At 37.6% G+C, this 14,299-nt stretch overlaps 1 protein-coding gene across 7 annotated transcripts in view; it reads left to right on the top strand.

Annotated features, from left to right (window-relative positions):
* sash1b (SAM and SH3 domain containing 1b) overlaps positions 1-14,299 on the top strand; it is a 233,385-nt gene that overhangs the window by 152,063 nt on the left and 67,023 nt on the right. For 4 of the 7 annotated variants that reach the window (XR_012393223.1, XR_012393224.1, XM_073928138.1 and 1 more), the window contains exon 1: positions 8,664-8,814. The exons of the other annotated variants lie outside the window; for them this stretch is intronic. Coding sequence is in view for 2 of the 4 variants with exons in the window: in XM_073928138.1 (XP_073784239.1) it covers positions 8,689-8,814 (126 nt within the window). In the remaining 2 variants the exon portion in view is untranslated. Of the gene's footprint in view, positions 1-8,663; positions 8,815-14,299 lie in introns of those variants that run through there. 7 annotated transcript variants of the gene reach the window in all.

Below are 14,299 nucleotides of genomic sequence, written 5' to 3'. Positions count from 1 at the left end.
TAGCAACCACATACAATAGTTACAGTGCAATCTATTAGCGTGTAACTGCACAGTTACAGTGCAGATCGTTGACAACACCTAGCAACCGCACGGTTACTGTACAAACTATTACAACAGCCTAGCACATAGTTACAGTGCAATCCATTTGTAACACCTGGCAACCACATACAGTAATAACAGTACAAGCTATTAGAACACCCTAGTAACCACATAGTTACAGTGAAAACAGTTTAGAATACCTAGAAATCAGGTAGTTACTCTAAAAACTATTAGGACACCCTATTAACTGTATAGTTACAGTGCGAAACATTTGGAGCTCATAGCAACCACACACAGTATTTACAGTGCAATCTATTAGAAAACCATAGCAAACTCATAGTTACTATGCAAACCATTTAGAACACCCTTGCAACCACATAGTTACAGTGAAAACCATTTGTAACTCCTAACAACCAAATACAGGAATTACAGAGCTATAAGACCACCCTAGCAACCACAATTACTGTGAAATTAATTTAGAATACCTAGCAACAACATACATTAGTTACAGTGCAATTTATTATTAAACCATAGCAACAACATAGTTACAATGAAAACCATTTAGAACACATAGAAAGTACATAGTTACAGTGAAAATCAATTGCAACACCTTAGCAACAACATAATAACAGTGTTAATCATGTAGAACACAATAGCAACTGCATGGTTACAGTGCAAACCATTTAGAACACTGTAGAAACCACGTAGTTACTGTGCAAACTATAAGAAGACCCTAGTAACCAAATAGTTACAGTGCAGACCATTTATAACACCTAGCAACCACATAAGGTAATTACAGTGCAAACTATTAGAACACCCTAGCAACAACAGTTACTATTAAATCAATTTAGAATACCTAGAAATCATGTTACTTAAAAAATTATTAGAACACCCTAACAACTGCATAGTTACAGTGCAAACTATTTAGAACACATAGCAACCAGATAGTTACTGTACAAATTATTAGAACACCCTAACAACCACATAGTTACAGTGCAAACCATTTGTAACACCTGGCAACCAAATACAGTAATTACAGTGCACACTATTAGAGCACCATAGCAACCACAGTTACTGTGAAATCAATTTAGTATACCTAGAAAATATATAGTTACTGTAAAATCTATTAGAACACCATAGCAACTACAGTTACATTTTAAACCACTTGAAAAGCCTAGCAACCACACACAGTAAATACAGTGCAATCTATTAGAAAACCATAGCAACCACATATTTACAGTGAAAACCATTTAGAACACCTAGCAACCACAAAGTTACTGTGCAAACTATTAGAACACCCTAGCAACCACATAGTTAGTGTAAACCATTTGTAACACCTAGCAACCAAATACAGTAATTACAGTGCACACTATTTAAACAACCTAGCAACCACAGTGACAGTGAAATCAATTTAGAATGCCTAGAAATCATATAGTAACTGTATAATCTATTAGAAAATCCTAACTACTGCATAGTTACAGTGCAAACCTTTTAGAACACCTAAAAACTACATTGTAATCGTGAAAATCTATTGCAACACCTTAACAACAACATTTTAACAGTGTTAATAATTTAAAACACCATAGCAACTGCATGGTTACAGTGCAAACCATTTAGAACACTGTAGCAACCACATAGTTACTGTGCAAACTATTAGAAGACCCTAGCAACCCCATAGTTACACTGAAAAACATTTGGAACACCTAGCAACCGCATCGTTTCAGTGCAAACAGTTTAGAGCACCATAACAACCCCATTGTTACTGTACAAACTTTAATAACACCCTAGCAACAACATAATTACAGTGCAAATCATTTAGAACACCTTGGCAATTGAATAGTTACCATGCAAACAAGTTTTGGAACACCTAGCAACCACATAGTGTACAAACTATTAGAAGACCTTAGCAACCACATAGTTACACTGCAAGTAATTGAGAACACCTAGCAACCGCATAGTTACAGTCCAAACCAAGTAAATGTGCTCATGGTGATCTCAGATTTTTTGCGGGTTAATGGAAGTGAATAGTCGGTTATGTGCGGTAAACTGGAGTATTTGAGAACTGACCTGTGAGTGGCTGGAGTTCAGTTGTTCTGAGAGAGAGAGAGAGAGAGAGAGAGACAGCGAATATGTGAAATCCTGAATGGAGACGTGGACAGACAGGCTCAGTTTCTCTGCTGGTTCATTGGTGCGCAATAATGCCCTTTCTGGCACTCGCTCTGCTATCGCTGTGCCCTCTGGCTTGAGCTGATCGTCCACAAACACACGCAGACATGATGCAGACCCCCGACCGGCTGTCTGAACCACAACACCGCCACTGATCTAATGAGAAGCAGACCCACAAACACACTCACTCTTACTCATGGAGAATTTCTGAATGAAGGAACAAGGTGTGTCTCATTATAATCAGTTAACGTGAAAACACTTCAGCCATGTGAGCATGAGAAAATCAATTATAAAGTTACAGCAAACCTTCATTTCTCAACCCAGGCTTAATGGGAATATGTTCATAACATAGAGTACTCCAAGTACATTTTGTTGCATGTTAGAGATGACAAATCCTCTAGAGGGCGCTACATTTTACCAAGTTTGAAATATGCAGCTTTAGGATATGTTTCGTTGTACGTTTCAAATATAAGTCCATAAGAACGCAGCGCTTGTTGCTCCAGGTGTTTTGTTGCACGCTAGAAATCCTCTAGAGGGCGCTGTCTACATTTTTTCTAATCTGAAATATGCAACTTAGGGGTTGTTTTGTTGTACATTTCAAATACACGTCCACAAGAGAGAGCTGATTGGTGCTCCAGGTGTGTTTTGTTGCACACTAGAGATGACAAATGCTCTAGAGAGCGCTTTCTACATTTTTGCTAATCTGAAATCCGCTTGTTAAGTGTGATGTCACGCAAAGCGGCTTCCGGGTCCAAGCACTCTATTCTACTGAATGGGGAGACTCATGAAATGGTAATAATAAACGTTTACAAAGCGATTTAAGGCTTTCGAAAATCACGATCGCAATATATATGTCCATGCCTAATATCCGATGGCCAGAAAGTGATTATTTTTTTATAAATTGTTACATTTTTGGTATTTTTTTATGCAAAAAGCCCAGAGATTGTTGTGTACACTATGACTTTATATAAAATTACTTTTAATGTGTGATAGGAATAAAACGTGATCATAAACGAATGATTTCTCCACTCAAATGAGTGGCGGCTTGGACCCGGAAACAGTCTACATACGTCACAAACACGTCACCACTTAACAAGCGGATTTGTTACTTAGGATACATTTTGGTATCCATATCAAATACACGTCCACAGGAGGGCGCCGGTTGTCGAACGAACGGTTGATCTAAACACTTTGGTAAACCTAACCAAAAGAAAACATAACAGAAGGGTGGCTGCGACCACATAGTTTCACTTTGATTTTACACTATTTTTATTTCTTTTGTGGAATTTTGCTGACCAGACTCGAATCTGAGTGCCTTGCGTCACAAGTACAACGCCGTTGAGCTGCCGAGAAAACGGACCACGCAAGAAAAGTTCTTCATATAGGGATAGATGATGCAAATGTATTCGATTACAAATCATAGACATTGTTAAGTTGTTTTGTGGTATTTATTGGTATTGTGCAAAAATTCTCATTGTAATCAGTTAAGATGAAAACACTTCAGTCATGTGACTGTGAAAAATCAATTATAAACTAACAGCAAATCGTTATTTTTCAACCCAGGCTTATTGGAGATATATACGTAACATAAAATATATTGCTGCAGGTATGTTTTGTTGCAAATTTTAGATGACAAAATCCTCTAGAGGGCGCTGTCTACATTTTAGCAAGTTTAAAATATGCCACTTGGGGTACGTTTTGTTGTACATTTCATATACACATCCATAAAAGGGCGCTGATTGTTGAACAAATTGTTAAATTTTTTTTTTATTCAATTCAATTCAGCTTTATTTGTATAGTGCTTTTACAATGTAGATTGTGTCAAAGCAGCTTCACATAAACGGTCATAGTAACGGGAACAGTGTAGTTCAGTTTTTAGTGTTTAAGTTCAGTTCAGTTTAGCTCAGTTCAGTGTGATTTAATCATTACTGAAAGTTCAAACACTGAAGAGCAAATTTTGTTGTTGAATTGTTGTCGAATTGTTGACCTAAACAATTTGCTAAACCTAACCAAAAGAAAATGTAACAGAAAGGTGACTGCAACCACATAGCTTTACCTTGATTTTAAATTACTTTTTTTTTCCTTCATGGAGTTTTGCTTCACCAGACTTGAATCTGATGGCCCTGCATCACAAGTAGAACACTGTTGAGCTACAAAGAAAACTGAACACGCAAGAAAAGTTGTCTATATGGAGACATTGTTAAATTGTTTTGTGGTATTCATTGGTACTTAGTGCAAAAATTCTTATTATAATCAGTTAAGATGGAAACACTTCAGCCATGTGACTGTGAACAATCAATTATAAAGTAACAACAAATCGTTGTTTTGTTGCATGTTAGAGATGACAAATTCTCTAGATGGCGCTGTCTACATTCTTGCAAATTTGATATATGCAACTTAGGATATATCCACAAGAGAGCGCTGATTGTTGCTCCAGGTATGTTTTGTTGCACGTTAAAGATAACAAATCCTCTAGAGGGAGCTGTCTACATTTTTGCAAATCTGAAATATGCAACTTAGGATACATTTTGGTTTACATTTTAAGTAAACTTCCACGAGAGGGCACCGATTGGTGATGAACGGTTGATCTAAACACTCCTCCAAACCTAACCGAAAGAAAACGTAACAGAAAAGTGAATGCAACCACATAGCTTTACCTTGATTTCACATTGCTTTTATCTCTTTTGTGGAATCTTACTTCACCAGACTCAAATCCTAACACTCTATAGCACAAGTACAACACCGTTTAGCTTGGTAGTTAGGTGATGAAAATTTATTTGATTACAAATCATAGACATTGGTAAGTTGTTTTGTGGTGTTTTTTGGAGTTGTGCAACAAACTGTATGAAAATGATCATTTATTAGTCAATAATATGACATGGTAAATATCATTACTGTAAAAAGAAAGTTGTTGGTGCCACAGCCATATCACACCGCTGACCAAGACCGGTTACTCACTGAAGCTAAGCAGGGCTGAGCCTGGTCAGTACCTGGATGGGAGAGCACTTGGGAAAACTAGGTTGCTGTCGGAAGTGGTGTTAGAAAGGCCAGCAGGGGGCGCTTAACCTGCGGTTTGTGTGGGTCCTAATGCCCCAGTAAAAGTGAAGGGGACACTAAACTGTCAGTGGGCGCCGTCTTTCGGATGAGACATTAAACCGAGGACCTGACTCTCTGTGGTCATTAAAAATCCCATGGCACTTCTCGTGAACGAGCAGGGGTGTAACCCCCGTGTCCTGGCCAAAGTCCCTCAATCGGCCCCCTCGATCATGGCCTCCCAATCATACCCATCCTCCAATTTGGCTCTATTACTGTCTCTCCACTCCACTTATAGCTGGTGTAGGGTGAGCGCACTGGCGCCGTTGTCCTGTGGCAGCGGTCGCATCATTACATTACATTACATTACATGCATTACAAACATTACACCGCCCCCTAGTGTTCATTTGACCTCAAAGCTGCAGTCAAATGTATGTTTAAATGCGTTTTTGCAGTTTCACAAAAGTGTTTGCTGAAGCATCCATTTCCAATGAGCCTGTTTAATTTCTTGAGTCAGATTATTTGGATTAGCACCTTAAATGTATGACACGATAAAGTTAATTATTAACATGTCAATAATCTCCACCCCTTATTTACAAATACAAACCTTGAAAATTGTGAATCTTTGTTTCAACATTTTGGACTCACATATCACCTCTCTACAAGAAACATTTAAGTGTAAAAATGATTGCGTATGGGGCCTAATAATATTGACCTTAAAATGTTTTTTAAAAAATTAAAAACTGCTTATATTCCAGCCAAAATAAAACAAACAAGACTTTCTCCAGAAGACAAAAATATTATCAGACATACTGTGAAAATTTCCTTGCTCTGAAAAACATAATTTGGGAAATATTTCAAAAAGAAAAAAAATTCACTGCATGGCGAATAATTTAAACTATATAAACCCCATTGAATTTCAGTGAATTGAATATTTTTAAAGTGTTTTTAAAAATGCAGATTGTATTGTGGTATTTATGGTTTTTCTCAGTCATTCCTAGTGTGATGTGAGGTACTGTAATACAGCTGATCTCAGTCCAGCAGATGGGGATGTTAATGTCTTGTGTCTGCTGCCATCTGAAGGCTTTCAGTGCTCAGTGCAGCCTTACATCAGTTTTGCTCAGGAGTGTTAGAGAGTTCAACCAAACGACAACATTGCAAAAGAAATGTTTGGTTTCCTACAGTGTGAATCACACTGAAACGATCAAAAATATACAGGTCAGGTTTAATCAAAATGGATAATAAAGGGAATTATATTTTGTCTGAAAATAAGCACAGATTTTGCCCAAGTGATAAATTAAATTAAGGTAAGTTAAGTTAAGTTAAATTACATTGAATTAAATTTTTCATTCATTCATTTTCCTTTGGTTTAGTCCCTTTATTCATTTGAGGGTCGCCACAGTGGAATGAACCGCCAACTTATCCAGCATATGTTTTACACAGCTTCCAGCAGCAAACCAGTACTAGGAGACATCCACGCTCACTCATTCATACTACGGCCAATTAAGTTCATTCAATTCACCTATAGTTCATGTGTTTGGACTGTGGGGAAAACCAGAGCACTCGGAGGAAACCCACGATGGGGATAACATGCAAACTCCACAAAGAAATGCCAACTGGCTCAGCTGGGACTCAAACCAGCGACCTTCTTGCTGATAATGCTTATAATGCTGTTATAATTGTTGGTTTAATGCGTGAACCTGACATTTGTTTCTAATGTTCAGTTTAATATCCGTCATTCATCTGTTTAACAGCGCAGTAGTTCCTCATATCACACTCAGATTTCGCTCCGTCCTGAATTAGATTTCCTCTGGTCAGCAGCATATGGGCTGTATCTTTTTACCCGTGCTGATAATAAGATGGGTCTGTTCAGCTTTTGTCAGGGTAATCTTATCTCTTTGTGCCCCATCAGCCTCACAGACGCACATTTTAAAGCTCACAGGAGTCCGTTTATGAAGCGCAGCTAGAGGGAGAGAGGGAGGGACAGAATTTTTTTATTTTTTATTTGTTTTATTTATTTATTTATTGTCATTACACTGTAAAAGCGATTAGTTGACTTTAATAAATACGTTGCCTTAAAACTATTAAGTAAATTTACTGTGTGCATAATTACAAAAAAATAAGTCAAGTCAGCTTAAAAGTTCCAATGTACAGCAGGTTTACTTGCTTTTTTAAGTAAAGTAATTAATCGCTTTTTTATGATTTTTTATTATTATATTGATTTATTTGAGTTCATTATCTTTTATTTTCAACATCATACTCATCTTTTTCTTGTTTTTGTATGTTTTTACCTAAGGTATGGTGGTGGTTTTAGTCTATGCATGTATATATTAGTGTGTGTGTGTGTGTGTGTGTGTGTGTGTGTGTGTGTGTGTGTGTGTGTGTGTGTGTGTGTGTGTGTGTATATATATATAATATTTAATCATTGCTTTATTCATTAATTATATAATGTGCAATGCTTTGGCCATACTTAACAAGTCATGCAAATAAAGCTCAATTAAATTGAATTAAATTTTGATGGATGGATGAATACATAAATAAATTGATAGATTAATTTACTTAAATAAAACATTTTATTAAAAATTTCCACACAATTGTTTATCAAGTTAGCACATTTATTCATTTATTCATTCATTTTCTTTTCAGCTTAGTCCCTTTATTAGTCTGGGGTCGCCACGGTGGAATGAACCGCCAACTTGTTTCATGTCTACATTTGCACATGTTTTACGAAGCGGATGCCCTTCCAGCTGCAACCCATCACTGGGAAACACCACACACACTCATTCACACACATACACTATGGACAATTTAGCTCACCCAATTCAGCTATAGCGCATGTGTTTGGACTTGTGGTGGAAACTGGATTACCTGGAGGGAACCCAGGCGAACATGGGGAGAACATGCAAACTCCACACAGAAATGCCAACTGACTTAGCCAAGGCGTGAACCTGCGACCTTCTTGCTGTGAGGCAATTGTGCTACCCACTGGTCCACCGTTATGCCTAATTTTATTTTATTTTATTTTATTTTATTTATTTAGTTTTTTCATTTTATTTTTGTTTTTTTATTTATTTTTATTTATTTTTATTTAATTTTTTTAAATTTTATTTTATTTTACTTTATTTTATTTCATTTTATTTTATTCAAAGAGAGAGAGAGATGTCGTAAGAGAGATTAAAACAGAGAGAGAGAGAGATGTCGTGAGAGAGATTAAAAGAGAGAGAGAGCGATTTACATTTTTAACAACAAATTTTGTTTGAAAAAACTATGATCAAAACCTTATTAAAATCCAAAAATTCAGCTCGACACCACAGAAAGGAATAGATTAGTTCCTCTTCCTATCAAACTTTTCTAAAAGAGAGAGAGAGAGAGAGAGAGTGAGAGAGAGAGGGAGTTTTGCAGCTCCACCCTGCTCCAGATCTGCTGTCGTCGGCTGTGTCCGCCTCTGTGATGGATGTGTGTGTGTGGGGTCACAGCAGTCTGTATTGTTCTCTGAGCGTCCAGGGAAAGTTTGAGCATTTAGAGAGTCGTGTTCAGGAGGAACGGAAGATCTGCATTATAGAGTCTAAAACAGTGGTGAGTCTGACTTTCATTGGGTTGTCTTTTTTCTGAGGAGCTTGTAAATGAACATATTCTTACTGTCATGAGGGTTTCAGGATTTCATAGACTTGCATGTGTTTTCAATGCTTGTCACGATAAGCAGATGCTGGCTGTTTACGGTTAGTTTGTTTTAGGTTTGAAAAACATCTGGGAGTAGTTTTTGCCTCGATGTTGTTCATTCTTTTGTATTGATAGTTGTTTGTTATTGATCAAATCAGCTTTAAATTGTCTTGTTTGGAGTTTTGGTGGTTTCATGTTTAAAGGGGACCTATTATGCTCTTTTATACAAGCTGTAAAATAGGACTGATAACCCTAAAAGTGTGTGTGTGAAGTTTCAGATCAAAATATTAGTAATGTTATTAGTAATGTTAATATTAGTAATTAGTAATGTTTTATAACTCTTTGAAACTGACCCTTTTAGGCTTTGATCCCAATTGTGCTGTTTAAGTGACTGTCACTTTAAATTCAAATGAGATTGTGCTCTTTTCAAAAGAGGGCGGAGCTATAAATGCCTATGTGTCAGCATAGTGGCAGATTCAAAAACAAGACTAATGGGCGGGGCTTTCCCGCTCTGATGACATGTACAATGGGAGAATGTCAAGTGTTTCTACAGACTGTTTATATCAAATGAGAATTTCCAATTGGTCTATTTGTTATGTATTTGAATACTGAATTCTGATTGGTCGTCTTTTTTAACATATATTTGCGTAACTGAATTTCTTTGAATAATCTTTTCCTCCTTGTGTCTTTAATTCTTCAGAATGGACACATTTGTAAGACTTTATTGATGTCACAAAATGCTGCATAATCTTTTTTTTTTTTATATGAAACTTCACACACAGTTTCTTTCATTTTCTTTCGGCTTAGTCACTTTATTCATCAGGGGTCGCCACAGCGGAATGAACTCCCAACTTATCCAGCATATGTTTCACGCAGTAGATGCCCTTCCAGCTTCAACTCTGGGAATCAGAATAGAGAAAATAAGTGAATGATTAATATATGAGTCGTTCTGCTAAATGACAAGATACCGTATGAGTGAGTGATCGTGTTGAGATAAGTGATGCGAGTTGAACTGAATCCAGGACGTGTGTGAGAAGCAGACAGGAAGCGATCAGAGCAGATGTACTTGATTAAAGAAACTCGTCGGCTTAAACATTTCAGCACGTTTGTAGATCCCGCAGGCAGAGCCACAGAAAACCAGGAATTCCTCACACACTCTAAGACGCTCCAGCTGCACAACACACTCGTCCTTCACACACTTTTAAGACGTTTTTCCTCCACATGTTTGCGTGAGTTAATCAATGACAGGGATGCTGCTGAAACATATCCCTGAGAATTCCTGCTTGTGTCATTTCCTGTTTCCCAGCCAGAGTGGGTCAGACTGCTTTATAGAGTGTGTGTCTGTGTGTGCTTGCAGATGTACTGTAAGCTTATATTCATGTGTAAACTGTGCATATACGTTTATTTTTGGTGACCCTGCTGCAGTATTTATGGTAGGGATGCAACCAGAGGTGTATAAAGGACTAGAGACCAAGACTTAAGTAAAAGTACAAGTACTCTATCAAAAAAGTGATCTGAGTAGTTGAAGTGCTTTTTAAGCACCATCCTTAAGTGAAAGTACTTAAGTATTCAACATTTTTTGTACTTAAGTATTGCAAGTAGTTTATTTCAAAATGTACTACTCAAGTACTGAAAGTAAATGTACTAGTATTGTGTAATGTAGTTATTAAAGAAAGCAGTCAAAATCTTTTTTTGTGGCACGTGATTAAGCAAAATGAAAAGAAGCATGGCTTACATTACTGTTTTTCTTTCACGCTTGAACCACAGATCTGACAGATTAACTAACAGCTTTCAAAGTTGTGTGTCACAAAAACACTTCATAATCCACTCAAAGCGTTATTGAAACCCATTTTCGGATCGCAAATTACCGGTTGTAAGCGCTGTAAACGGAGGTTCTAAACATTCTACCGGAAGATGCTGGTCACTATGGCACCCTCCATGCAGGAGCCAAGAAAAAGATCTATAATTGCACTGAGTAGGGGTGTGAACCTACACTGGTCTCACGGTTTGGTTCGGTTATAATTATAATGCCATCGATTCGGTTCAATTCGATATCTCGGTGCACTGACAGTGCTTCCCATACATAATTAGATTTTTTCTTCACAGCACAAGATCTTTTTTAATTAAAATCCATAAATATGTTTATATATTATTTGTAATACAATTTTGTCCTTTAATACAGCTGTAAGATATATGAACTGTACCTTAACCAGTTGAACTCTGCTGTTATTTTGGGATTTGCGACCCAACTTTAAAAGCTTCCCAAATCCACATGCAGAGGTGTAAATCCATAAATTTGGTGTCATTTTAAAGAAAACCCTTTGAATGTTCATAAAACACTATTGAAAGTGTTTAAAATGTCTGTATATGTTGTCTCGGTATAATAAACACCTAAAAAAGAGGCTTTTTTTTTTTTTTTTTTTATAAACTCAAATTTAAAAGTGTAGCTTGGTCTAGCTTGCTGTAATTAGTTTTGGTGGTTCCTGCACATGTCTGTAATCATAGGGAAAAAAAATGTCTCTACCATAATCTATGCAAAAGTTATTGTATTCCGACTGATAAGAGGTGCTATACAAGCCACAGGGACCGATCGTTGTTTTCATATTTCACTATTCTTTTGTTTGATCAAACATAATTCACTGTGTTTGGACCACGTCAGACATATGAAAGATTACTTATGCACATCACCTCAAAAACAGAGGAGAAATGGCCCTGAAGCGCACAGCATAAGGTAAGAGATGACAGCTGTCTGTGCTATCTGGGGCTGCTTATTGATCATAAATGTATTGTTTTCACTTCTGCGCCATGGAAACACCGCGATTCATTCGGCCACTGTTTGATATGTGAATATAATTCAGTAAAAAGAAAGCTAAATTGTTTTCATTTGAGCTAAAACTTGTACATGTGTCATATGAAAAATATGAAAATGAACCAATGTAAAATACCCAGCTCGTGTATCCAAAATACTGTGTATTTAAGTTAAAATAACTTTTGTATAGTAGAAAAAAAACTAAAGTGATGCATATGTGCATAAAATATAGAGTCTACACTTTCAAACAAAACCACTTACGGGGGTCTGGTGCAATGCTAGCCCTTTAAATCTTATAGCGATAGTCGATGACATCATCATGACATCATCTTAGAAGACAGCATAAGCATTTAAAGCAAATAAACTAATGTAAATATCCCGCTTGCTTTCTGAGCGCTGACAGGTGAGGTCTTGCACTACTATGATTGGTTATTGTCTTCACCTGCTCAACAGAGAGGGCTGCGATTGGCTTTAGAAATGAAAGCACTTTTCACCGATGGCGGGAAGAACAGCTGCGGTTACAGTTTGTATGTGCATAATACACGGTTATTACAGGTAATCCATAATAGACACAGTGGAGAAAACTTGCATGGGCATGCTTGTGTCAGGATCCACAAGTATCGCATTAACAGCCAAGAGGAGAAGAAAAGTTGCTTCACAAACAGGCCAGTGGGTCACATGTCCAAAGGGAGTGAGAGAGGTAACGATGAAGTTTTACAGCATTTCTCCTTAGTAGTTACATAGCAGCTCGTGTGCTGTGCCGCATTCATTGTAGTAAGAGCGTTTTTTACTCGCCCTCACGCCTCCGCCATAGTATTGTGACATCGCGCATAGGAGACAAATGACGTCAGGACGTAATAACCGGTTATGATCCATTACTGAACCGATATCTATAATTTTGACACCCCTAGTAACGAGTAACGATGCAGCACATAAAAATCTATCGGAGTAAAAGTCTTAAACTCATCGAAAATATATACTGAAGTAAAAGAGGAAGTAGAAGAAAAAACAATACTCCAGTAGAGTACAGATACTGCCTTTTAGTACTTAAATACAGTAGTGAAGTAGTTCTACTTCATTACTACACATCTCTGGATGCAACAATTATAGATTTTGGTTGTATGATCATAGTACAACCAATTATAGGAATAATCACGGTTTTACTGTTATCACAATTATTATGCATTCATTCATTTCAAAACATGACTAGTTTAGTAAATCACATGAAAACTCCTCAGATTTTAAAGTGTTAGTTATTGCTGCTGAGGAACCAAATAATACAGCACAAAATAATATTAAAAACAAACAATAGTCCATTTCTCTTTGGACTTAATAGATAAATAGCATAAATAATTATTTTACACTGAAAAATAAATGACAGAACATTGAATAAATAAATACAAGGACATCTGCAGCTGACGTCAGAACAGCAGAAGCCGTTTCTAATTCACCAACGTCACTTTAGAGCTAGTGTTTGAATGATTCTCTATAGTGTAATGTGAAGCGGCGCTTCTGGTGTGTGACCCCCTTAAGTTGATGACAAAACAGCAAATTTTGCTCACATTTTAAGATTATCAGTGCTCAATTTGCTGCACCTACAACAAACACGCAAGATACAACACCAACACCACACACACTCACCTCTTTTTCTCAGCTCTCTGAGTCTGAGGTGTCCAAACTTGTGCTATCTAGCCATGCAACCACCTGTCCACTCGATCCCATTCCCTCTCATCTCTTGCAAGCCATCTCTCCTGCAGTCATACCAACACTGACTCACATAATTAACACATCTCTTGACTCTGGTTTATTCCCCACTACATTTAAGCAGGCTAGGGTAACCCCACTGCTAAAGAAACCCAACCTGGACCATACGCTACTTGAAAACTACAGACCAGTATCCCTGCTTCCATTCATGGCCAAGATTCTGGAGAAAGTAGTGTTCAATCAAGTCCTGGACTTTCTTACTCAAAACAATCTCATGGACAACAAGCAATCCGGCTTTAAGAAAGGCCACTCAACTGAGACTGCCCTGCTCTCGGTCGTGGAGGATCTCAGACTGGCTAAAGCAGACTCTAAATCATCAGTCCTCATTCTGCTGGACTTGTCAGCTGCTTTTGACACTGTCAACCACCAGATCCTGCTATCTACGCTTGAGTCACTGGGCGTTGCGGGCACTGTTATACAATGGTTCAGATCTTACCTCTCTGACAGGTCATTCAGGGTGTCTTGGAGGGGAGAGGTGTCCAACCTACAGCATCTAAACACTGGGGTACCTCAAGGCTCTGTTCTTGGGCCACTTCTCTTCTCCATCTACACATCCTCTCTAGGACCAGTCATCCAGAGACATGGATTCTCCTACCACTGCTATGCTGATGATACCCAGCTATACCTCTCTTTTCATCCTGATGATCCCTCGGTTCCAGCTCGTATCTCAGCCTGCCTGTTGGATATTTCACACTGGATGAAAGATCATCATCTTCAGCTGAACCTCGCAAAAACGGAAATGCTTGTAGTTTCTGCCAACCCGACTCTACACCATAACTTTTCAATCCAGATGGATGGGGCAACCATTACTGCAAAATGGTAAAAAGC

This window comes from Danio rerio, chromosome 17 (genome assembly GCF_049306965.1).
Source record: "Danio rerio strain Tuebingen ecotype United States chromosome 17, GRCz12tu, whole genome shotgun sequence".
NCBI lineage: Eukaryota > Metazoa > Chordata > Actinopteri > Cypriniformes > Danionidae > Danio > Danio rerio.
This window is presented reverse-complemented; position numbering and strand designations above follow the sequence as displayed.